This window comes from Lineus longissimus, chromosome 7, assembly GCF_910592395.1.
Source record: "Lineus longissimus chromosome 7, tnLinLong1.2, whole genome shotgun sequence".
Taxonomy (NCBI): domain Eukaryota; kingdom Metazoa; phylum Nemertea; class Pilidiophora; order Heteronemertea; family Lineidae; genus Lineus; species Lineus longissimus.
The window spans coordinates 14,362,210-14,388,099 of record NC_088314.1 but is presented as its reverse complement, the minus strand read 5'-3'; the positions used below and the strand labels follow the sequence as shown (position 1 = coordinate 14,388,099).

Genomic DNA, 25,890 nt, shown 5'->3' with positions numbered 1-25,890 from the left:
TGGCGTCAATGCTTTAACATTGACAGAGCATCATTATGTAAAGACAGGTCTTCCAACTTTCTGCATGACCTGCCCTGGAAGAGGCCTGGACAGCCATATCTATATGTGTATCACAAAAAACAGCCAAAACGTGTGCTCATTGGTAAATTTACTGTAATAACCTGTGTCCATCTGGTGACACGGACGATTCGACATCATAAGCATTTCATTTCTGGGTTGATTAATCACACTTAATTGATTTTTACATTATCAATCGGCTTACTCTAGTGCATGCACGTTGCAGGTTCATACATATTTTGCAATAAAGTTGCTTTCCACAGAAATAACAGATGGTGCATTCTTTGTTAAAAATAGTGCATATCATGCTTTAAGAACCTTATTACAAGATGAACACAGCATGCATTCTGTGTGACACGCCAAGAAAACAGTTTTAAAATGTTCTCCTTTCCCAGGACAGGCAAGCTACTTGGGATGAAATTTGAAGGAAATTCAATTCGGTTATTTCTTACAGTATATAGATAACAACTTCACTGTGAGAAATACTTCTTCATGAGAAATCTGTAGGTTTTAGAAGACGTAAAATTTAATTGTAAAAGTCAATTTCTCGAACATGGGGTGCTTTCTCTAAAATTGACCGCTGTTTATGAACTATTTCCTGCTGCAGACATGATATTTTCAGATGTTCCACTTTGTTGTGAAAACAAGATTGTTGCTTGTGCTGTGATAAGAATGTTTTGTTATTCATCAGACTCTCTGGTCTATAGAGGATTTTTTTTCTTCAAAAATTAAAAATATAATTCTTTGTTGAATGTTGGAGTATTGGATTACAAAATGTATTTGTCAATAAAGGTGAACAGGAGCAAGTGATAGCTCTCTTCAATTTATATCCATGCTGAGTAGTACTTCATAATTGTAAACTAACAACATGTCTTTGATTTGAGCTGAATGTTAATTTGTGACTTTATTTTCTCCATTACCTAACCTGTTGCATTATTGACTTTCTATTTACCCTCACTTTGTATCAGAGCAGATTCGGCAATTTGAAGATGTTGGCACAAACCAAATTTGTTTTTGTATACGAATGTAGTTCAACAATGTTCAAACCTTTAAATTGTTACTTGATGACATGTTACTGTAAATCAAAATGTTTGAATAATCTTTTCAATCGACCTTACTTGTACACAACCGCACACAAAATGGATGTCAAATTTACAAATGCCCTCCCTCCCCTTGTTGCGTACGTACTGAATGAAGCATTCAGGATGTCACACGTTGACATAACTTTTTGAATGTAGTAAAAACTGGTGGAAAATCAATTCAGTTTAATCTCTGGCATTATAGATACAGAATGCTTGAAGAACCCCATTGCGAGATGAACACAGCTTTATCTTGTTGTACACTCAAAAAAGTAAGTTTTTCCAACATTATCGAAAGAAAATTGCCATTTTCAGGACTGGCAAGCTGGTTCTCGTTGTGGTTAAAACTAAAGGAAACATAAATTTTGGTTTGTCTCTGTCAGTAGATCAGAGATAACAACTTCACTATAGCATATGTGTGAAACACTTTTTCATGAGATGTATAATGTAATTATCAAAAGAACTAAAATTACTATTTTGTGGAAAAATAAATTCTGGAAGCATGTGACATACCAATTCAGGTCACAAATCATTGGAATTGATTGGGGGGGGGGGGGATGAGTTACTGATGCTGTGTTTCATTCCAAATAACAGAATGAGTAACTTAACAGGAGGTTGTGCGTGTGTGCAATAAGGTATGACACGCAACGTAGATTTGAGCCCTGTGGAATCAACAGCAATGTCTATGTTATCTCCCACCTCTCTGAGTCAAGGCCAACCACCTCTCTGAGCAAATGCAGCCTCAGATTACGTGCAACCTCTAGCAAGACCCGTGTGTGGTCCGTATACATCCAACTTACTTTCTCTCTTGGGAGGCATACTCAGGAAACTCAAGGAGTCATGTCTAGGATTTCAAATGGATGTCGAATATGCATTAAATAAACTGTTTGGTTGACAATGTATCATTTGATTTTTTTCGCACGTGGAAAGTTTTGTTCAAACGTTAAAGCCTGATATGCTACACCAATTTGAAAGCCTGAACATGGCTCCTTGAGTGTCCCGGCATAGCCTTTTCACAGTGAGGAATAAGTGTGATGTTGTGTCCATACAAGGGCCTTGTTTCGAGGGGCCTTCATACAAAGACTAGAAGAGGTTTTTGGTCTCAGCTCGGAGAGATGGGATATACTTAATAAGCCCTGACCTGGCTGATACCTGGTTCAGAGGTCACCAGGATATCACCCAATATCCGTCTTTTGTTTGGTTCGTAAAGTGGTTTTAAGATGTTACCAGAATTGTCTGAGGGTCTACCTGGGCATGAGATTGATGGACATGGTCCCCTAAACCTTAACAATACAAACTAACATACACTGAGATTCCAAGCATTCAAGCAGGCCACTCGCCACAGGTTTGCTTGACCCAGTGCATTGAGAATTGAGGCAAGGAGATACATGTAATGTACTTGCAGAGGTTTACTGCTAATTCAACAGGGTGATGTTTGTGTTGGTGGTTGATTGAGCAAAAAACTGCATGTCCATCATGAGGTTCAGAGATTCACAACACCGCCAAGAGGATTTTATCAGAATGCAGGTTCCTATTGAGATGACTTTGTTGTGTATTAAATATGTCGTGGACATGGTTGTAAAAAGCAGCAATTGCCACAATGAGATTAACTGGTCATCGATTTTCATCTAAGGAAAAATTTTTGTGATTGATAATATGATAAATCGGGAAATACTTTAATATAATAAGTGCCATATTGAAATTTGTCTGTCGAAATGCTGTTGTGTGATTATATTTTTATGTTTTTTACTGTTTAGCTATACTAACCAATGTTTTTGTTTAAAAATTCCTGGATTTTGTTGGGATTGATATCTATCTTTGTCTAAACTTGAACTTTCATCCCTTTGCTATGAAATAGGGTACTGTTCAGAAGAATAACTTCTAGTTGGGGCAACTGCCTAAACTGGCTTGCTTGCGACTCCGTTTGCTGAAGAATTCCATAGCAAAGCTTGAGCTAAAATGCGCTGCACATGTTGTACATGTAATGTACGTTCTGCCCCGGTTTCACATACATGTATAACTATCTTCCAATAACCACACCTGTAAGTCTTGCATTTTTGACGTTTTGGGGAAGATATGATGCTGTGGTTTAATTTTCAGTGGTGAAACAGACATAATTTGATCCGTTGATGTGGAGTCTCTCGCAGTTTATTCATTTTGGGATTCCAGAATCTGTAACAGAGGCGCAATATATTGGTCATATGAAACTTGTAACTATCAAATATGTTTCGAAGCGCGAGTAATTCGGTGGGGAAAGAGATGAGAGGGTGTTGGGGAGGGGAAGGGGGTTGTTAATACATACCTAGTAGATTGTAGTGTTGTGCACAAGCTTCGGCCCACATACCCTGGTGATCTTCGTTACAGTCTGTCTTGTCCAGTGTTGCATGATTTTATGTTACCATGGTAACCACTGCCTGTTTATGCTTTCGAACATTGAAGTGATAGCCAGGACACAGAAGTGACCAAATGTTCAGCTTGCAGATCCAATCAACTGTAGGCCGTGGACCAAATCCAAAAGGCTGCCTTTTTGGCAACATTTTGGTGGCAGAATCAGTGATCACATCTCATTATAAACAAGTTCCCACGATATAGTTGCACAGTAAAACAGGTATACTGACTAACACCTGTTATTTTAGTTCAGCCACTGGCTACTAGATGGCAAAAAACTGCTCAATTGAGTGCTGCCACCTATTATCAAATTCCTAGACTAAAACTTTATTTCAGTTAAGCTCAGTATTGATGGGATTTTTTGGTAACTAATGTCAAAATGTCTGGTCTAGGAGCAACTAATTTTGCACAATTTGTTGTTTTATGTGAAGCAAGCACCTAATTACCCATCACGATAATAGCCTGTGTCATGTATCGGTGTCAAGATCCCAACTGTATTTCATGTTGGGAGCATCCATTAAGTACGTAGGCACTGAGGGGAGGGGGTCTATGAAAAACCGTACAATATGCGTGCAGGGGGGAGGGGATATATAGTCTTGCGTACGTACGCAACCCAAGAAACATTTTCTGAACAAATTAGAAAATGCGTGGAGGTGTCTAAAAATCGGCGTTTTCGTGCGTACGTACTTAATGGATTCTCCCTTGTTATGGGCATAAGGTTGTCATTGGATCTGGCTGAAAAATGCATACTGTAAATTGAAGCCCAGTTGAGGTCTTTATAAAATGTGTGAATTCTCGACATTCAATGAACAGTTCATACTTACATTTAATAATCATCTCAAAACGCTTCAAGTCTATTCATAAGGTTTTTAATGCTCTTATGTGTAGGTCTGCTGTGGTAACCATGTCCCTTGATGATTCAGATAAAAATTCTGCTTAACTTGACTGATTGATAAGGGAGAATGTATCAAACTTAAATCTGCCACTTCAAACAAAATCATTAAGAATGGTTACTCTAATTATGATAGAACTTTCTAGCAGTTTAATTCAGCTCGGATATTTTCGGATGGCGCAGCGTCCGTCTTCGGTGTCGTCGTCCGTTAGCAAGGCACATTTCATATCAATATAACTACTGGAGCTATTGACTTACAAATTGGTATATATTATCAGGTGATATTATGTTCCTTTATGTAATGACATCTGGTAGAGCAATTTCTTGGCTAGTTCAATTCCTGATTTTGCCGCCAGGTGGCTAAAACCGAAAACACAAAAAGTACTATATCTCCTTAAGTACAGGCTTGACCATCACCGAATTTTTATCAAGTTTGGCCACCAGATGACAAAAATCCAAAACAATGACCTGTCTATCAGGAGTACTGTCCGACAGTCTTTATCCGGTTACCAAAGTAATTCTTTATTGATCTTGATTGTTCAGCAAATTTCAACCCAAAGTATCGATATGATTCTTTATTCGGCCCCTCGACTATTAGCTGTCCCTAAAAATTTGTGCTCATTTTGTAACCTGTAAAGACATCATCAACCCAAAACAACAACTTTTGTACCACTTAAAAACTTTTTAAGGACATGTGCCTTCATCAACAATAGGCCACACGTTCATTATTTCCACCATGAACAGAATCAATGACAGGCCACAGACTCTTCTTTTGCGTCACTGGGACGCATATCTTTTTCTAACATAAGTCGTTGAAACTCCTGCATATATCTATCACCATGGCGAGGATGGATACCCAGGGATTAAATATGTGGGATCATCATTTAATCTTCTTATGACCCTTTAATGTCTTTCACGTAGTCACCTCTTTCACCAATATGAGGGATTTTGTTGGGATATTTTTAAAATGTGTCACATGTTGCGGACTTATGCGGGTGATCCATGGCTCCCATCACTATAAAAAGGATGTGGGAATGTGTCAGGGGCAATGTTGCGATGTAGCTGATACTCATTGTTAGGGATTCATCAGGAAGCAGTTGGATTGCCCGCTCTCTACTCTCCCAAATATGTCATTCGTGGGCATGAATTAGCTTTTTGTCATTGCTTTGAATGCTTGATGATGCTTGTTTCTTTAAGATTCATGTTGCTTAAACTGCGTACAACTTAGACAGGGATGAATCTAAGATTTCAAAGGTGTTATACAACTTTTTCAGCAATAGTAGGGTCTGTGTCGTAGTTGAACTCATATATCGTACAAGTCGGCCATCTTCAAGGAGTGCACCATTCATAATTACTGCTGGTCCAGGAAAGTAGAAAAGCGGTTATGCACAATGCCTTAGTGCAGTCATCATGCATATGATTGAATATGCTGAAACTCGGTAATTCTTTTTTTAATGTTGTCTACAGAGAACGACAATACTGAAATTTAAATTAAGTGCGTGTTTACGCAATTTTCAAATTTAATTACAAATTTCCAGTGAACGCTGAAGGCTTTTAAAGGAACTGCTTGCGACAGGTTTAGTTGAACAAGGAAGAAGAACAAGTTTGAATCTGTTTTTCACTTCGGCTAATCAGTTATCCCATAATTATGTGTCGGACACCATTTACAATGATCTCCATCTGTGGAGAAAGGTGACCCTGATTTGCCCGGGTGTTTTCGGGGGATGTGTTTCTGGGTCAAGGGGAATTATGCTAGAGAAAGCCACGTGATGTAGCACCATGTTAATCTTAGATTTCTTCCCGAGGATATTCCACATCACCGCATGCTTCACTTCTTCTGCAGTGTATCTTACGTGATTTCACCTCTCTTTCTCTTTGATTAGGACGCCGCAAGTCTTCTGAGTCCACTGCAAAATGTAACTGCCTCATCAGCTAGTCTAGCGCGCACAAGCTTCAACTGCTGGATGTCTTACACAATGTCATATAGACCAATTGGTAGTTTCATCGCAAACTTCCATTATGTAAATTTTTTTTGCACTTTTGAGAAAAATGGCTTCATATTTTAAAATTAATTCATTAGAAGTTTAAGAATAAAATGATGTTAAACATGAAAATGTAAAATTATGTTTGTTTAAAGAATCATGATAGTTGGTTTGATTGTTGCCGAATTGGCAGAGAGACATACTGTACTTCTTCATGCGTGGGCCTACAGCAGGGTTGGGGGGGGGGGGGGGGGCGTACATCCGGTGAAACAAGGTATTTTCAGTCAAAGAGAAGCATTTTCTGTCGTCTACTTATTGAAACAAAAGAAATGGAATTTTTGTTCCCTTCGAACATCAGACAAAACAAAGGCGAGCAGGGGTATAATCAACCTGGCCATGTGAATCTCACGCCCAAGTTGTCCTTTAACAGTTTTGAAGTGTTCCAGTCAAAAGTATGGCTAAGTCTAAAATATTTTAAGCACATTTATTCAACACTCATACACTGTAGCTCACTGCTTATAGATGCGAAGGAATAGCGAGATCTCGTGACAATTCTAACTGACCGGCTCTGTTATAGAGAAAATTGAATATACATGTCCCAAAGCCTCTGGCAAAAACTGTTACAGGTTGTGTCAGGAAACTGGTTTATACACGGTAACAATATTTTGCAGCATGGCAACTCATTACTTGTTGTGGTTAAATATACATGTAATGATTTTGATATGACCAGCCATCTAAAGCATAATTTCTTCAACATGAACTCTCAAACATTTTGTTTTGATAATATGAAGGGATTTTGATTCAAAACCTGCCTAGAAATAGCTTTTTGCACAATCGTTTTAGGATCTATTTGAAATATCTTTCACAAATGTCCAAGTATCGGTCATGTGACAGGCAGACCTGAGGTCTCAATTCCAACACCAAAAGATGGCCACAATCTAATAGTGGGAGTAAATATTAGTCAAGGTAAGTCGCTGTCAGTGGATTAAAAAATAAATCACTATGTATATTTCAACCAAACCGATGAAATCAACAATCCAGGAAACTTCAATTGCTGGTTTATGTAGGAATTCCGGGTGTATATCATTCGATAATATTTTCTGCATATTTTCAAGATCTGGGAATCACATCGTAAATAGTGCGAATAAAATTTTCTACGAGTAATGGTTTAATCATTCGGATGTAAAATGTGCTTCTGTTATGATAATTTATGTGAAGTATTAAAGGGGTACTATAGGCAGGAGGAGAGTACTAAATATATCCCTCGTACAAAAAATGAATATCACACTTTGTTGATGAAGTCATTACAATTTTGCAGTAATCACTATGTTTCATGAAGAAGAAGAAGAAATTCGTTTATCATCTTTAGACAGTTGCCCTGTCTTTTGGCCCTATAGGAATAGGCATGATATTTCTGTTGTGTCACCTCTCACATGTTCTACCTATTGATTTCAAACAAGAACAGTTATATCAATAAATTGTTACAAAGACTATAGGCAGAATCTAGGGGGTTGCATTGGTGGTCTTAAGGTGACTGATAGTGATATGTACAGTTTGGGGACTAGGTCATGTTTCATTCAGTAATAAATATTTCTATCAATACTAGAACCTCTCATAGCAGACACCTGTTTACAGGATGCCCTCTTTATCAGGGACAGTGATTTTGGTCCGAAATAGCATATTCTTCTTCATGAAACACTGTGATTACTGCAAATTTGTAATGAATTCATCAACAAAGTGTGATATTCATTTTTTCGGCATGTCCAATGGTATTTTTGTTCAGAAGCAAAATCAGCAATCCTCTCTATGAATGACATCATTTATCTGTCCGAACGGTGTCCTTTTAGAGAGGTTCTACTGTTCGTATGAATAGTTTTCATGTATATGGGAGTGACCCCTATTGGCTACTTTGTGGAACTGACCTACCTGGCTCCTACCTGTAGACTCCCTTTAAGGTGATTTTCCCCCCACAATATTCACACCTGGAGACTGGCGATTAATTGTTTTTAATAGAAAGTGATTAAGGGGCATAAGGGTTATTCTAGACCTCCTGGTTTAGCCTTAAAACAGTAGGCATGGTGTTTGAATAAGGAATGTGCGAAGATGAGAGGAATGCCTTGCCCTTGAAGACAAAAATGAATCCTTAACATTTATCTCTCTGTTTATATGGAGAAATGTGGCATGGGCTAATGGTACTGTAGTTTAAGTGTGAGAAATGTACATCCTTAAAAAATTGGCGAAAAAAATTCAATACAATTTATACAATCTTTGTTGTTGCTTGCTTTGTTGTGTCTTTTTGATTTAACCCCTTTGTCACGTATTATTATCCACCTGGCGTAGCATACATTCAGGATCACACATTAATAACTATTTTTGCCCATAACTCGCTTAATATTGGTGGTATGGAATCGAGACCAAGTGTAATCGCCTAAAAATTAAATTATTGACAAAATAAACTCATTTTGGCACGAATATTTTATTTTTAAATAGCATGAATATGCTGGTGGTCCCAAAATGACCCTTCTCACTTCTATGCTCCATAAAATCTACAGTTGATCGCAGATGTCAACCAAAATGTGTCCAATGTGTGTCTGAGATGCAGGAGAGATAGTTTCAATAATATCACATTGCTCTACGCATAGGTGTACTTTTGAGAGCTAATTAGGTTTGAATATCCCTCAAAATTCAGGACACCAAAGTGTGACATCTTGCCACTATGACAATCGAAATCCTATATTCAGCCTCACAAAGCATCATATTTTTTCGAATTGCAACTAATTGAGAAGTTGAATGATAAATCCCTTGGGCATAATACAATTTTTTGATAAATCTTTCAAATTCCGACAAAAAAATGCGTTTAAAAAGTGCGTAACGTATGGTGTCCAACGATGTGATGAACGTTCATGTGTAAAATACAACCAGAGGTCTCTGAAATAAACCTGATGTGAACATATCAATCAATAAAAACAACACTAAACGACACCTTTTTTTTCAAGTATTCCATGCATAAGCAGTTGAATCGGCAAAAATAATCTCGACCAAGCCTTGGTGTCCACTTCTGTAATGAAAGTTCAAGTCACCACAAAAGCGTAGCCCGTGGCTCAGATTGATCGGAGGGGAACTCCTGTGAAACCCCCTTCCAGGAATTCCCTCATCACCTGGGTAAAACAGAGGGAGAGGCTGGATCATCAACGATCCGAGTTGATTTTATGGCGGGAATTCTAGAAGCACGTGTAGTATTAGTCACATGACTCCTATATATCAGTGGCGGGTAAAGGTAAACTCTACCGACATTGCGTGAGTTGTCGAAGTCGGAGATCCCAAATCGTGTATGATTTATTGGTATTGCTATTTTCTGGCTTTTGTTTTCAGGATTTTTTTAGATATTGTAAAAGGGATTGTCAGTATTTTGATGTGACTGATTGGTTGTTTTGTGGACATTTTCACGGCGGGAAAGTTACTATCGTGTCAACTGTAATGAACTTATCGTGTCCACTGTGATGAACGTTTTTGATAGTAATTTCTTGCACTCCCGTTATCACATCATCCATCAAAAATGGCCAGACGATGATTTATAATCCTTACACTTGAATGATAATAGCTGGATTTTTATTTTCAGTTTCCCGCAAGTCAAAATCATGTTATTGTTACTTAGGTGTCCATGTGAGTTAAGCAACACAAGACCAAATTTCACCTCATTAATTTAAACTTTCATGAAATGCACTGATATGAAGTATAGTTTGTGATGAAATGTCTCTAACAAAAGAGTTTTGAGCAATTTTGATAAAGTTGCATTATCAAAAATAAACATAGGCCTACATCTTCCTCTCGAGTCCAGATGTAACGTACATCACGGTGACCACATTATCAAGTCCTCTAGTGCGCGACGAAGGTAAAAAAGTGATCTTTTCTGTGGTTTTTGTATATGGTTGAGGTGGCCGGGGGAAATAAACAGGTATTTCGTAGATTTATTCAATTTTGATAAATTCGGAGGTGCAATAAAGACTTAGTGAGACACCATGTGATGTACGTTACAACTTCTGACAGTTCTAAGACAAAGCCCTTTAAGATTTTATCTGCCTTTAGTGGCGTCATGGTGGTGGGTAATTCAGCTATCAAATGCAACATGATCGTCAATGTTCAGGTAAGTGTGGAATTTCATGCCAGTGTCACACTTTTGGGGACCTCTAGCATATTCTTGCCGTCCGAGAGAGGGCTTCACTTCGTTTCAACCATGACTCCAGCGACTTTTTTATTCATTTTGCCACAAGCCGATTGAAAGACACGGCACATCCTGACCTGTATCAGAAGAAAGATCCTCGGCAGCTCTGTCGATCCCGACATTTAGAGTATGCCTGGAGCGACTCTGGAAATCACAACAGGTTCTAATTTTAACGCACCACCCCAGGAAAGCACCCTTCGCGTGTCCCAAGTTGCACACCTCGCCCGAGTTAAAAATAAACAGCAATTGAAAATGTGACAGCTAGCACAAGGAAGCTTGACCAATAACAATCTAGCTGCGGACCATGAGACAAGCCACACCCTACCTCTACAGACAAGTCTGTCTCGACCAACAATTACCTGTTGACCATGAGGCATACAACAAACTACCTTCTAGAGACATGTTCTAAAGATATTTGTTTATATCAACCAATGATAACCTGTTGGCCATGAAACAAACCACACACTACGGACAAGATTGTCTCCACCAATAGTAACCTGTTGACCATGAGCCAACCCAAACCCTATCTCAACAGTCAAGTTTGCCTCGACCAATAAATACCAGTTAACCGTGAGGCAAATCACACCCTACCACTGGAGGCAAGTTCGTCTCGACAAATAATAGCCTGTTGACCAGGAGACAAACCAAACCTTATCTCAACGGACAAGTTGGCCTCGACCGATGATAACCTTACCTCAACAAAAAAAATATGTCTAAACCAATAGTAGGCTGTTGACTGTGAGACAAACGACATCCTTCCTCTACAGACAACTTTCAACCAATAATGGCCTGCTGATGTGAGGCAAACAACAAACTTCCTCTCCAGCCAGTTTGTCTCAACCAATCATAGCCTGTTGACCATAAGCCTTCAAATCAAACACTACCTCTACACTACAGACAAGTTGGTTTCAACCAATTATAATCTGTTGACCGTGAGGCAAACCACACACTACCACTGTATAGAGACAACTTTTTCTCAACTAATAATAGCCGGTCGGCTATGAGACAAACCACATCCTACTTCTCAAGACAAGTTTGTCTTAACCAATAACAGCATGTTGACCATGAGACAAACCACACGCTAACTATCGAGACAAGATTGTCTCAACCAATAATAGCCTGTTGAACATGAGACAAGCCACACCCTACCTGAACTAATAATTACCTGTTGACTATTGACTATGAGACAAACCACACCCTACCTCTAGAGACAAGTTTGTCTCAACCAATAACAGCCTGTTGACCATGAGACAAGCCACACCCTACCTGAACCAATAATAACCTGTTGACTGTTGACTATGAGACAGACCACACCCTACCTCTAGAGACAAGTTTGTCTCAACCAATAATAGCCTGTTGAACATGAGACAAGCCACACCCTACCTGAACCAATAATAACCTGTTGACTGTTGACTATGAGACAGACCACACCCTACCTCTAGAGACAAGTTTGTCTCAACCAATAACAGCCTGTTGACCATGAGACAAGCCACACCCTACCTGAACCAATAATAACCTGTTGACTGTTGACTATGAGACAGACCACACCCTACCTCTAGAGACAAGTTTGTCTCAACCAATGATAATCTGCTGACTATATGAGACAAATACTCTACTTCTCGAGAAAAGCTTGTCTCAACCAATAATAGCATTTTGACCATGAGACAACAAAGCACCACCCTACTTCCAGAGACAAGTCTGTCTCACTCTATTAACTGTGAGACAAATCAAGCTTAACACGATTCGGTCTTAAAAAGGCATGTAACCAGTCGGCCCCAAGCCCTGATGGAAGCTAGATTGTACGACCGGCCAGGCAGAGATAAAGTTGTGACAATATCTTCATGTTAGGTCTTTGATGCTTTACAGATCCTTTTCTGAGACAACCTGTATAGCAAGGAATATTGTGGAACAGGTGTGTCAAACTGGTATGTCGGAGACAGATTGTGACAGTGTCTATGTCAGGCCCTTTTCTGAGACATGCTGCATAGCAAGGTCAGACAGGTAGCAACAGTGTCTTCAGGACAGGCCCTTGAAGTTCTACAGATCCTTTTTTGCGACATCTTACCTTGTAAGGCAAGAGGAATTGTGGAACTGATCAGACAGAGATGGGTTGTGACGATGTCTTTAACTCAGATCCTTGAGGCTCTACAGATCCTTTTCAGAAAAAACCTCTATAGCAAGATATTTCGAACTGGTGTGTCAGAGACACATTGTGACAATGTCTTGCTGAGGCTCCACAGATCCTTTTCTGAGAACAAGAAAGATCGTCAAATTGGCCTGAAAGGTAGCAACAGTGTCTTCAGGGCTGGCCCTTGAGGTGCTACAGATCCTTTTCTGAGACATCTTGTACTGCAAGTACAGTGGAATTGTCAAACTGGTCAGACAGAGATAGGTAATGAAAGCGCCTTCATGTCAGGTCCTAGACTCCCTGGGTAGTCCACTGCGTCATCCTAATTTGATCTCCTTATGGTGAGGGACTCGGCCGTTCCACTGCGTCCGGAGTGTAGTCAGAGGGTCTACATGTCTTCTTCTGTAAAGGCCCGGTGTAAAGGACGATTGTGCAATATGTCAGACAGAGATAGGTTATGATGTCTTCGTTATTAGGATCGATCACCACCTACCGCACTCCGCATTGGACCGGCCTCGTCTCGTCGCACGGTGATCGATTTAGAATAACGCAATGGAATTCCTTGGGAGTCTACCACCTACCAGATGCCAGCACAATCCGAGTTGAGCTCTTTATCAGGCCTACGCCGTTCGTTAAACATTTTGAATTTGTAATTGAATTTAAAAATGTCTAATTGCGGAAATACGTACAAAATATATATAAATTTCAACATTGCCATTGAATACCAAGTTTAAACAAATTCGTATTCACAATAACCGCACTAGGCCTACAGCAGTGCGTATGAGTAGATTTCTATTTGACTGGACCACAAGTAATTACGAGCGGTGTACCCCTTCAGATAGTCATCTTTATCATTTCAGAATATAAGAGAGCGAGAATCCACAGGTTACGGGATCTTTGTTGATTACTTCTCCTTCTTCTTCATCAAGCCTTCATGGACATTTTACAACGTTTAACCCCTAACTGCACTTGACTACGACACAAACCACAACCTACTTCTCCAGTCAGGTTTGTCTCAAGCAATCTGTTTGACTAAGAGACAGACTACGCCCCACCTCTACATCATGACGTACAAGTTGTTTCAACCTTTAAAACTTTTTAAATCTCTCGGACGGTAAACCGGTTTAATTATTCCCATGGCCTCAAAAGCAGAGACTAACACGGCAGAGCACTGTAGCAATCAACTGGGCTTTCAGCTAAGACAAGTATATACTTAGGGTAAAGCCTTTATTCATTTTCCTCATACTTTTTTGGGCTCAATTGACTATGTCTTAAATAAAACCTATCCTCAAAGACATGGTTTATTATCAATGACACCACAGCTCTTACCAGCTCCTACCTAAAGTCCCCCTTTAAGGAACTCTTCAAAACACCGGGAAAACCCAAGTCGTTGCCATTTGAAATGCGCACGTGCGTTTTTTCCATTGAAGTTACAGTTCCATTTCCCGCGAATCTCAAAGATCACATGACCTGCTAACGCGGATTGGATATAACAATGTTATTAACATCGACATTGATATTATTGTTTGTTCAACTGCCGCATGGAGCTCCACCGTCAATCGACGCCATTGCACACATAGTACACATGTATAGTTCGATTGTTTTTACGTTGCTAAGCATGTGTGTTGTTGGTAGTATTCATATTCTTGGCTGATAGTACCTCCAAACTACTGAAAATGGCGCAGCAAGATCCAGCATACCCTCCTGGAGGTAAGGACACAGTTTTAGCTTTCAACCCCGGCTTTATATGGAGCTGGCCAAATCGTAGGAAAGTCAAAGAAAGGTATGATGAGCCATGACATGGACGCCAATATATTGGACCGTCCATAGTTATGATAGTAGGCTGTGCTAACATCGCCACACATTGACATTGCATGCTGTCCAGTGTATTGACAGCAGGAGTGTAGTATTTTCTTGTTTGGCCGTGTAGTAGGCGCGGCCTATAGGCCTAGCCTAGGGGTCCAGTTACGCTGAAGGGGTTATTGTCGTCCTGGGTGATGCACAATATCACCCAGGCTCTATCTGGCGATGCATAACATCACCCTGGGTGATATTGTGCATGCACAACATCACAATGGGTGATCTTGTGCATTCGTTTCGCGATTGGTGACGAGGTTGTCAAATCGTAGCATGGTACTTCTGCTAGCCTATATACCGTAGACGACCGCGCACGGCGAATAAATCCTTGGCACCTTTCTCATGTTTATTTGTTAAACGCGCATATTTTTGTTTGATTTCCCGTCCTTTGGCAACTAAAGATGCCCTTTCGACTTCGGGAATAGCTGCCAAATGATGTTTCAAGTCGCGCTGAACGGCCGCCATTTTTTTTTTTTGGCCGTGAACATTTCCACGTCTGCCGATTCGACAACCCCGTCACCGATAGCGAAACGAATGCATAACATCACCCTGAATGATGTTGTGCATGCACAATGTCACCCAGGGTGATATTATGTATCACCCAGATAGAGGCTGGGTGATATTGCATGTATTGTGCATCGCCCAGGACGACAATAACCCTTTTGGCTCTAGTTACTGTATGTTAACTATCTATATCATAATACTATAAGGCGGCTCGCTAAAGTGCCATTTGGGGGTCGTGTTTCGTCTCGAAATTTTGCACGTTTGCAGGTGATATGTTATCCTGATGCAACGTCATGTTTATTTTCGGAAATTTACTTCAGCGGAGCAGTAATGAGGGATTTTTAATCGGACACGGTCAATTCTCCTTATCACTCACGGAAGCCAAGCCATTGCTGTTCAGTTATGCAGGGGATTAATGAATCACCTGCACTCCCTGTGGGGTGACTAACACTACCTGTTGAACGGCTGGCTGTAGGGGGATGATTGGAACAGCCTGTACACGTGTTGACCTGCTGAACCAAGGTTAATGTTATTTTCAATCCACGATTGTAGGTCACCTGATCTTCGAGATTTCGCGGGAAAGAAATTGTAAACAAACGCATGTGTGCAGTTCAAATGTAAACAAAAATGTATTTTGATACTTTTGGTTGCTGGACTTGGGTTTTCCCGCAGTAAGGAGCTGGGGTCAAATTGATGGTCTATCGTATATTGGTACTGTATTAGCCAGAGCTAGCCCTTGATTATGAAGGGATTTTCAAATTAAAGGTTACAATGGTATGTTAATGTGCTCACCACAGCTTTCAAAACTTGATGTATCTGAAGAGGCACTCTGAACTTGGCATGGCCTTATCAAGGAGCTGCTCACGGTGCTGAACTTCTAGCTTGCCTGTCGACTAAGTGCCTTGCCCGAGATCATGCTACATGTAGGAGGAGCACGCATTTTAAAGTTTTAGTAGTGATAGTGCAATTGGTCCGAGCCATTTGGAGGCCGACATGTGAAGGCCTATCTGGGTTCTCCTTCATCTCCGTATAAAAAGGGGCATATTGCTGACTAAGGAACGAGGTATATTCACATTGCCTCATCATCTCATTCGGACCAATTGATTTACTTTTATATGCACGCATACAGCACGCCACAGGGTCCGAGTCTGTGGACAAATGGTTGGTTTAATTTGTCTATTCGATATTGCTCCTTTGATATTGCATTATATTTTCATTGCAATTCAATCTATTCAAGGTATAGCAAATTTGAACCTGCCTGCGCCACGGGTACAATGCTAGTTTATGTATATAGCTTGCTAATGTCAACATTATGATAGCTGACAAGGAGGATACCGCGGTGACGTCACGGCTTTTCCAAGATGGCGCTGCATATTGTAAACAAACTCGATCCACGGCCAAGGGAAAATCAACTCATCAAAAAAGTTAGATTTTTCGCATCAAGTCAGAGTTATTAGTACTTTTCTGCTATGAAATAAGTCTTCAGACAATAAGCTATCATTTGAATAATGAAAAGTGCTGTTTTGATGGGGAAAAATAAGGTTTTTTAAACCAAATAGCCGGCACCGATCTTCCAAAATTAGCGATGGTTTCAAAGGTTTACTGTCGTTTCGCTACATTGCCAGTTCGCTACCAGTCGTTTCGCTACATGTGGCGGTCGTTTCGTTACATGGTAGGTCGTTTCGCTACATGGGTGGAGTCGTTTCGCTACATGATGGGTACGGTCGTTTCGTTACATGGAGGACTTTTCGCTACATAGGTGGAGTCGTTTCGCGACATGGATGTAGGTCATATCGCTACATCGTAGGTCATTTCGCTACATTATTCCCCTATTACTCCCTAAGTTTGTGCTAAACTTCGGGCTAAATATCTGTTGTGAATTTAGGGAAAAAATGCTCGAGTATAGTACAATTACAGATTCGTCTTCGGGTAATCATCATCATCATCATCATCATCATCATCATCATCATCATCATCATCATCATCATCATCATCATCATCATCATCATCATTATTCACGGCGTAGTAACCAAATTTGATTTTTGCCGCATGCAGTTTGAACGGGCTAAGTGTGCGGGTGCATGACAAAAGTTTGAAACAAAAACTCGGAAATGTTCTGTTCGTTCCAAAAAAAGTTTGTACGTCACCAATTGCGACAGAGGCTGCGAGGTTGCCCTTGTTTTCATTACATCGAAAATCTCGCGTATCCTGTCGGCGGGAAGGAATGGTAGGGCCATTAACTTCTTTATGTAGTCGTGGGCATTTCTATCGTTCGCGTAGGCCGTTTGCAAGCCGAGTTCTTGGACTTTCCGCCAAATTGCTTGGGTCCAGTGGAACAGACATCCTGTGATGTTGATGCCTGGAAATACTCGGCGGAAAGCCCCCCACATGGCACTTTCAAAGTCAATAACGATGTTATCGACGCGAACCTCTCCGACAATCTCCTTCAACCTTTGCAAGATTGCTTTATAATCGCGCTTCTTTCGGCCGGACATCAATGCAAACGCGAGGGGCAACTGTTTAGTGTCTTCCCCACTCTTGACGAAGGCGTTAATAGAGAAAAGCTGTTTGAAGGGCGACCGGCAAAGTTTAAACGTGGCATCAGCGTACCAGGTCTTTGCTTTACTCAGGAGGTGGATTTGTTCATCTGTTGCGAAGATGAAATGCCGGCGATCTCGGACATTGATGTCAGCTTTAAAAAAATTTTCAGCGACGCGGTCCTCTTGGAGCTCAAATTCCAAGTCTGTGGGATCTTGCGGGCGATTCTTCTGGCGAAAGCGATTAGTTGCTCTGGTTAAGCAGCTCATTTTCGGTAGCGAAGGACATGGGCCTGAGTTCACGTGCTCAAGAAGGACTTCAGTCACAATAGCGGATGCTGACTTGTACACGTTTTCGGCGGCTTTTTCTTTCATGGACGCGGTTATCTTGGAGACGACTGCTGCACCTGGTTGTGCTTGATGGTTATGCGCATTTCTCCCAACAATAAATTGGTCCCCCTTCTGTGTCACCATAGCGCGACACGGATTATGCTTCGGCCGGATCGTGCATTGCCAATCAGTTGTAATATTGTTATTACGACGGCGCATAACGTTGTACGTGTAACCGTGGCTGTCAATCAATTTGTTTCTTGACCGTTTAGTCCCGACGTCAACGATTTGAAACGTCAATTCGAAGTCTTCCGCGGCCGGCGAAATTGAACTAGGTTCCTCAATGGATGATTCATTTATCTCCGGAATTCGTACGTCAGGTCGAAAATTGTATGTCTGATCCCCGCGTGGTAAAGTCTCGTCTTCGAGCAGTGTGGAGGCATGCGTAGGCGATGGTGGAGTTATGTCCCGGAATAGGTACATACTGACGTTGGCGGTGGGGTCAGGTGAGGCGGCGGCGGAAATCTCCCGCATAGGTGGCGATGGACTTTCGCATAGTGTAGTAGAGACGTCCATGTCCATCATTGGTGGTGGATTTTCGCGTGGCGTAGTGACGTCCGCGGTGCCAGTGGAGTCAGGTGAGTCGTCTATCATGGGTGGTGGACTTTGGCGAAGAGGATTAGTGACGACGTCGGCGGTGGGGTCAGAGACGGCGGAGATGTCAATCGTTGGCGGTGCCGGTGGGTCAGCAGTAGTCGGACTTGATGTCATCACTTTGCGCTTGCGCTTGTTGGGCTGTTCGTCGTGGACCAAGGTTCCTTTTCGCTTGTTGTCAACTTTTAGGAGAGGCACAAAATGACTGGGAGTCCATGTTCCGCGATTAAACGCAGCACTTCCAGAGGACCAGAGGATGTGAATGGCAGCATTCGTTCCCCTGTTCTTTGAAGTTCGCGGAACAAACGTCGTGCTGAGGCGGCGTACAGCAGGGTCCATATGACCATTCATTGGCGGATACATGGATACAATCGAGCGGCCGACCACTGAGGCGAGAGCGTGAAAACACCACGCGGAAGATTCGTTGCGTCGGAGGCAGTCAGAACAGGCGTCATCAAAACTTTGGGTGAGCGCGTCCCATACCGGATCAACATTCTGTTTGATGTAGAAATCGCGGTGAAGAATTAACTCAATGGCCGTTCTTACGCGCAGCTCGGGGGTTTTAGAGAGACTCGTATCTCCGCAGAGCGCTACTGATACCGCGTGATAGAGACAATCCCCATCACCAGGAATGCTGACAGGTAGCCTGTTTCGCACTCCCCCACTCTTCTCCAAGATACGCTGTGCGTTTGTGTCGATAGCGTGTACGTTTTCTTGGTACATAGGAGTAAAGCCTTGGGGCGGTACGGCAATCGGGCCGACATTTCGGCGCAGGAGAATTTGCTCACGTCTTGCTGCTGCCCTCAGGAGGTCAGGGGGGATGCCAATAAAAAATCTCTGAAGAGATGCGCCGAAATTATACGCGTTTGGGTCCGAGGTCAACGTAACGCACCTCGTACACCAGTACTCTAGTGGCAACTTACCTAACTCTTCGAAGATAGGTCCTGGAAGCCCTTGGCACTTAGCGTGGAACCACAACGAGCATCCCTCGCAAAAAATCACGTCCGTGATGCATTGTCGCTTGCAATCTCCACAGGGATAGGAATTTCGTTTCGGCATGCTTTCTCTTGGGCTCCACTACAGACTATGTCAATTCGATGATGCTGACAATATGCGGAATGAGAAGTTTGAGCCCTTTTTATAGTAGCATGGAGTCAATTAGTGAGGAGGGTAATCATCTCCTGAGATTTGATTGGCTAAAGTTTAATTGCCTTTACGGCATTGGATGGTCAGGTAGATAACCATGGCAACATTCAGGCAGCGATCGGCTTTAACCAGAGGCACGCCTAATTAACCGTGAGACGTCAAGGTGGCCACATCGCCTCCATGAAAACAAGGGTATACGGCATAAGTGTACTCTTTAAATAGAAGTAGGCCTACACTTTCCGGTGCACATATATGCCGTACCCTTGTTTTCACCTGATCGTGCAATACAATATTGAGAATAAATACTAAATAAATACGCAAAAGTTTGCAATGCCGATGTACTCAGAACATTCCTCTTGTGATTTGAGGAAATAAGCTCCATTGAGCTGTTCCTCTTTCCCTATGTGATAAAGGAGATTCTCTACTGTAACGAAGATAAGCAGTGAATGTTTGGAAGGACGATATGAATCTCTTTTTGCACCTTAAGACACAGGAAATTTAAAAAGGGGTACAACATTGAAAATTACCGTCAACTAATTTCGGCTGTTTATTCATTGAAAAGGTCGAATGGTTTGACTAAGACACCCTTTAGGCCAACTATAAAAAAATTCGATTCTCGAGAGTCCTCGCCCTTGCAGGAAATTGGTGCCTTATAGTTTTATTTCTTATTTTATATAACCCATTCAAAAGGACATGTGAGACAGAGAAACCCTATTATTGAGCAGGGATATTTGATCCTGTCTGTTATTTCCGTGGTGTTGAACCTGGTCGGCAAGTGCCAGAAGCAGGGGCCACGGGCAAGCATAACTTCGCTTATGGAAAGATTCAACACAAGCAAGAGTCGCTACAGAGTCCCAGAGAAGTACAACAAATGTGTCGCCAAGATCAACGCGTTATTGAGAAAAGATAAGAGAATCGACTTAATCGAACTTAAGTCTATCCACCGGCAGTCGCAGATGAAGAGTGATGGTGTGCATCTCAACGACGACGGACAACACAGACTGGCACGAGAAATCCGGGGCGGTATCCTTAGGAGGCGCTAGGCCTTTGGTGCAGCATTGATATACGGCCCTTTTCAGGGCCCTCAAAAAAGTAAAAGAGATAAATGTGCATGGCCTACAGATATTTCTAAGCAAGTAATAAAAATAAAGAAATAAATCGTGCAATTCTGACCCTATAGAACAATATACCAACTTTTTTAGGATTTTAACAAAAAATGGGGCCGGGCGTTTTTCGTAGGGGCGGGCGGGGACGATCACCAACTCTTTTTTTTATGTGGCCTAACCCAGACCAGGACGACAAGAACCCCTTGCGCGCCATCAAACCGTATAAGTTTTTTTACCGGCAAACTGTGCTATAATAAATTTGTAGTCACCACCGGGAATTATAGTAGGGTAAAATAGAGTAAAAATAATGACTCCACCCATATAGCGAAACGACCTACGATGTAGCGATATGACCTACATCCATGTCGCGAAACGACTCCACCCATGTAGCGAAACGCCCTCCATGTAACGAAACGACCGTACCCATCATGTAGCGAAACGACTCCACCCATGTAGCGAAACGACCTACCATGTAACGAAACGACCGCCACATGTAGCGAAACGACTGGTAGCGAACTGGCAATGCAGCGAAACAGCCTGATACCGTTTCAAAACAGTCTCCCAGATATGGGGCAATCTCTTCATTATCATAATGGGATGTGGAGGCATGTTTACAGATTTTACAAGTTCGAGACCTGTAATACCTAAAACTCGCATAGATCCCCATAGATCCCCTCTATTTGTCGAGTTAGCGACCCTGTAAGATCATGCATTTTCGGACACTAGAACGAAATCTTCCTGCGGATATCGCGGTTTCGGTGATGATTTAAGGAGAAATTGACTGTTCTTAGAGTTGTATGGGACAGAAATGAGTTCATACTTCATGAATACATGAATATATTATGATATGGGCGGGCTTCTAAGTCAAAACAATAACAAACTCAACTGCATCTCTACTGTATATTGCGTAGTGTATTGCCTAGAGTATTTCGTAGTGTATTTTAGCGGAGACATTATTTCCGCACTTTGGCCACGCCAAACGTCTTTTTTATTCGTGGAAGTTAATCTGCTCTGTAAATTTTATTTTACACAGGAAGAATTCACACTAGGTATTGCAATATTTCATGTCTATTGGTGTTTTTGTGTACAGGAGCGCACCAGACAGTGAGACATGGAGATGTGTTCAGTGCTGGTGCTGTCAGTAGACTGAATCTGATTGGCCATAGCGATCACTAATATGGGTCGGGATCACGTGATGTGACGTCACCGCGGTATCCTCCTTGGATAGCTGAGTGGGAATTGGGAGCTGAGAACATGTGCTGATGTTGGTTGTCTGAGAGGGGGTGGGGGGGGTCAACATTGTCCAGTGTATTGATAGCAGGACTATAGTATTTTCATGTTTGGCCGTGTAGTAGGCGTGGCCTATGGGCCTATAGCCTAGGGGTCTAGTTACTGTATGTATATAGCTTGCTAATGTCAACATTATGATAGCTGAGTGGGAATTGGGAGCTGAGAAAATGTGCTAATGTTGGTACGGTAGTTGGGGAGTGGGTCCTTGGGTGAGGCACTTCAGAAGGGTCACTAATTGTGAGGTGTGGGTCCGAGGGCGAAACACTTGGCAGACGGGTTACGGAGGTGGAGGTGTGGGTCCTTGGGCAAGACACTTGGCATGCGGAAGAGTCACTGAGTGTGTGAAGTGGATCCTTGTACAAGACACTTGGCAGAAGGGTCACAAAGGTAGTGGTGTGGGTCCTTGAGTAAGGCACTTGGCTTGCAGAAGGGTCACGAAGTGTGAAGTGTAGGTCCATGGGCAATGCACTTGGCAGAAAAGGTGTAAACTGTGGACGAAAGTGTGGACAGTTAGGGGCCCTCTAAGTTTGGTGGGCTGGCATTTCTTTGTTTTTCAATATATTTAAAAGAAATTGCAGTATATTATGCATTATAATCTTTTTAATGGGTCAGCGAAAGAAAAAAAGAAAAAAAAAAATATTTTGATGGGTGATTTTGATCAATGAGTGGACGGGCTTTTTTGCCCCTTTTTTTTTTAAGGTTTTCGAAGTGGCCTTTGATTTTGTGGACGGGGAAATGAGAGGTCTAGTGTCCAAATGTGGACTAATCATCAAAGAATTTGTTGAAACTGTGATATTTCTGAGTACCGTAGTCCAAATAATATTCTTTCACAAAAACTACTTTTATTTGAATGACAATGACAATATCATTCAGTTGTAGGCAAAAATAGTTGGCCCTCTCTCAGACCAACTTTCGTTGATCCAAGATGGCGGCACCACTGAAGCCCTGTTGAAAGGTTACTGTATCAGTCAGGAGCTATACTAGTCAGTTTCACTGAGACAAGTCATACTATAAAACAGATCAGGATGTTATTTCCTCCGATTAGGGGCCAATGTACATTCACTGATGCTATATCATTGTCACCATTTGTAACATTAGCAGATTAGGAGACCAAAAATTTGCTTTGCCATGGTGGATATGTCATGTATGTATTAATTCCCCAGCCCCGCCACCACCAGAACCTATTGTAACTCCTACGAACTCTTTCAATGACAAAGTAGACTCCTTGGCAGCCCATCCATATTTGGTCTCCTAATCTGCTAATGTTAGTTTGAGAAACAAGGCCAATCAACTGTGTCTGGAGTGTAATGACAAAGTGGCTAAGTTTCATATTGACTCGGCCACATCCTTTTGCAAACAGGGCCTACAACAAGACTCCTCTTTGCGCATGCGAGAGTACCGGTACGGTATTGTATCGAATGAATGACCCGATATGTAAGAATGACTATAAAAAATAGGCCATAATTCATTAGTTACAAATGGTGACAATGATAGCATCAGTGAATGTACATTGGCCCCTAATCGGAGGAAATAATATATCCTGATCTGTTTTATAGTATGACTTGTCTCAGTGAAACTGACTAGTATAGCTCCTTACTGATTTACAGTAACCTTTCAACAGGGCTTCAGTGGTGCCGCCATCTTGGATCAACGAAAGTTGGTCTGAGAGAGGTCCAACTATTTTTGCCTACAACTGAATGATATTGTCATTGTCATTCAAATAAAAGTAGTTTTTGTGAAAGAATATTATTTGGACTAGTTAGAAATATCACAGTTTCAACAAATTCTTTGATAATTAGTCCACATTTGGACACTAGACCTTGCATTTCCCCGTCCACAAAATCAAAGGCCACTTCGAAAACCTTCAAAAAAGCGGCATGAAAGCCCGTCCACTCATTGATCAAAATCACCCATCAAAATAATATTTTTTCTTTTTTTCTTTCGCTGACCCATTAAAAAGATTATATAATGCATAATATACTGCAATTTCTTTTAAATATATTGAAAGACAAAGAAATGCCAGCCCACCAAACTTAGAGGGCCCCTGTCCACACTTTCGTCCACACTTTCATCCAGAGTTTACACCTGTGAGGTGTGGGTCGGCCTTTGGCTACACAAGGTATATTAAAAGTTAGAAAAGAACGGGGGGGGGGGGGCAAATTGGCAGCCATATTGGATTTTGGCATTACATAATCATTTCTCTGGCATAATCGAATCGTGCTATATAAATAAGGGGGTGCGTATCTTTGTTCACAGATGTATTGTTCGTCCAATTCAGGGTTCTGCATGTATCTGTTGTGCCCAACTAGTCACAAGGTCACTGGTATGTCTTCAAATGATGCACATCCAACGCATGGCTAGTTCACCCATGCAGCACCCTGCCATTTTGATTGGGGGAATGTCAGACCTGGGCGATTGAACCACAAAAACTATCAAGAACCAATTCCAGGCAGTGGAGAGTGATTGCTGTCAGTCCAGACTTTCCCAGTCCAATCCATAGTTTTGTAATCGATAGTTTTTCAATAACCGGCGGATAGCCATGCCTAAAATATATACGCTTAGAAGTTGTTTATCTTTTTAAAGGCCTACGCCTTTCATTAAATGAAATGGTCCAGGGACCATGTGCTTACCTCGGGTAAGTCTTTGATAACAGAATAATATGATTTTTGCATAGGATAATCTTCATAATATATTATAATGATATGGAGAGTTTTCTAGTTGGTCAACCGTATCTATCATCTTCTTTTAAGCGAAGAAGTGAGGATTTTCTCAAAATGTTGTCAAATTTTGTCATCAACCCCGTCTTAAAAAAACCAGTAAAAATTAAACACATTCTTTTTTTACCAATATTTGTTTTGACAAATAAGCTAAGGTCATTCTTAATCTGTGTCACATGGCTTTGAGCAGTGGTTTGCAGGAAAAAATAGAAACCAAGCATTTTCCAAACCGTGCCAAATTTTCTCAAAATTGCGGCCTAATGAGCAAGAAATTCAGCCGTCATCGTGGTTTTGCCTGAAAAAGAAATGACGTCATCGTGAATTTGCCTGAAAACAGCGCGTGGCGGGCTGACTGCACTGGTGATATCAGGATGGTTATTTTGTTGTGAAAGTCGGCTCTTTTTATGATAAATAAACAAATATATATTCGCTCAAAAGTTATAAGTCAGAAGCATGGAAAGAATATGAAAATAAAAATTTGACGTCAGCGAGTTTCAAACCAGGACGCTGGCGTGATAGGCAGATGTCTTTACCATCTAGCCACAATGATGGGGCGATCTTACATTGGACATTTCATGTGGTCTTAAGTTTTGAACATTCTACATTTCTAATCGCCCAGGGTAGTAAAAGAATTCCGAATTTCCAGTTTCTCTATCAAGATTTAAGACACCTGGTGACTGGCCAAGTGAGATAATTGAGTTAAATGTCATTGAGGCAGGTGCCAGAGGCAACAGGCTAATGAATGACTTCCAGCAGAGGCGGACAAAAAGAAAGACTGGTGTTATATCAATCAATCAGTCAAAAATATAGGCAATTGTAAAGCGCTCTAATTACTCAGCAGGTGGGTATTCTAGAGTGCTTTCTTTGTTGAACATCACCAATGCTTTGGGAGTGTGACACAGTTTTAACAGGTCACATATACCTGAACATTTGCATGTTTCATGTTTAGTTGTGGCTACAGTTAACATATTCTAAAATATCGTAGTGCGGGTCACATATAG

General features: G+C 41.4%; 2 protein-coding genes across 2 annotated transcripts in view; both read left to right on the top strand.

The window, feature by feature from the left end:
- LOC135491585 (malignant fibrous histiocytoma-amplified sequence 1 homolog) overlaps nt 1–6,644 on the top strand; it is a 38,499-nt gene extending 31,855 nt beyond the window's left edge. The window contains exon 16 of the mRNA XM_064777557.1: nt 6,300–6,644. Within this exon, the coding sequence (XP_064633627.1) occupies nt 6,300–6,352 (53 nt within the window). The 3' untranslated portion in view covers nt 6,353–6,644. The remainder of the gene's footprint in view (nt 1–6,299) is intronic.
- Nucleotides 6,645–14,335: 7,691 nt separating this feature from the next.
- LOC135491311 (protein SSUH2 homolog) overlaps nt 14,336–25,890 on the top strand; it is a 42,940-nt gene continuing 31,385 nt past the window's right edge. The window contains exon 1 of the mRNA XM_064777089.1: nt 14,336–14,458. Coding sequence (XP_064633159.1) covers nt 14,425–14,458 — 34 coding nt within the window. The 5' untranslated portion in view covers nt 14,336–14,424. The remainder of the gene's footprint in view (nt 14,459–25,890) is intronic.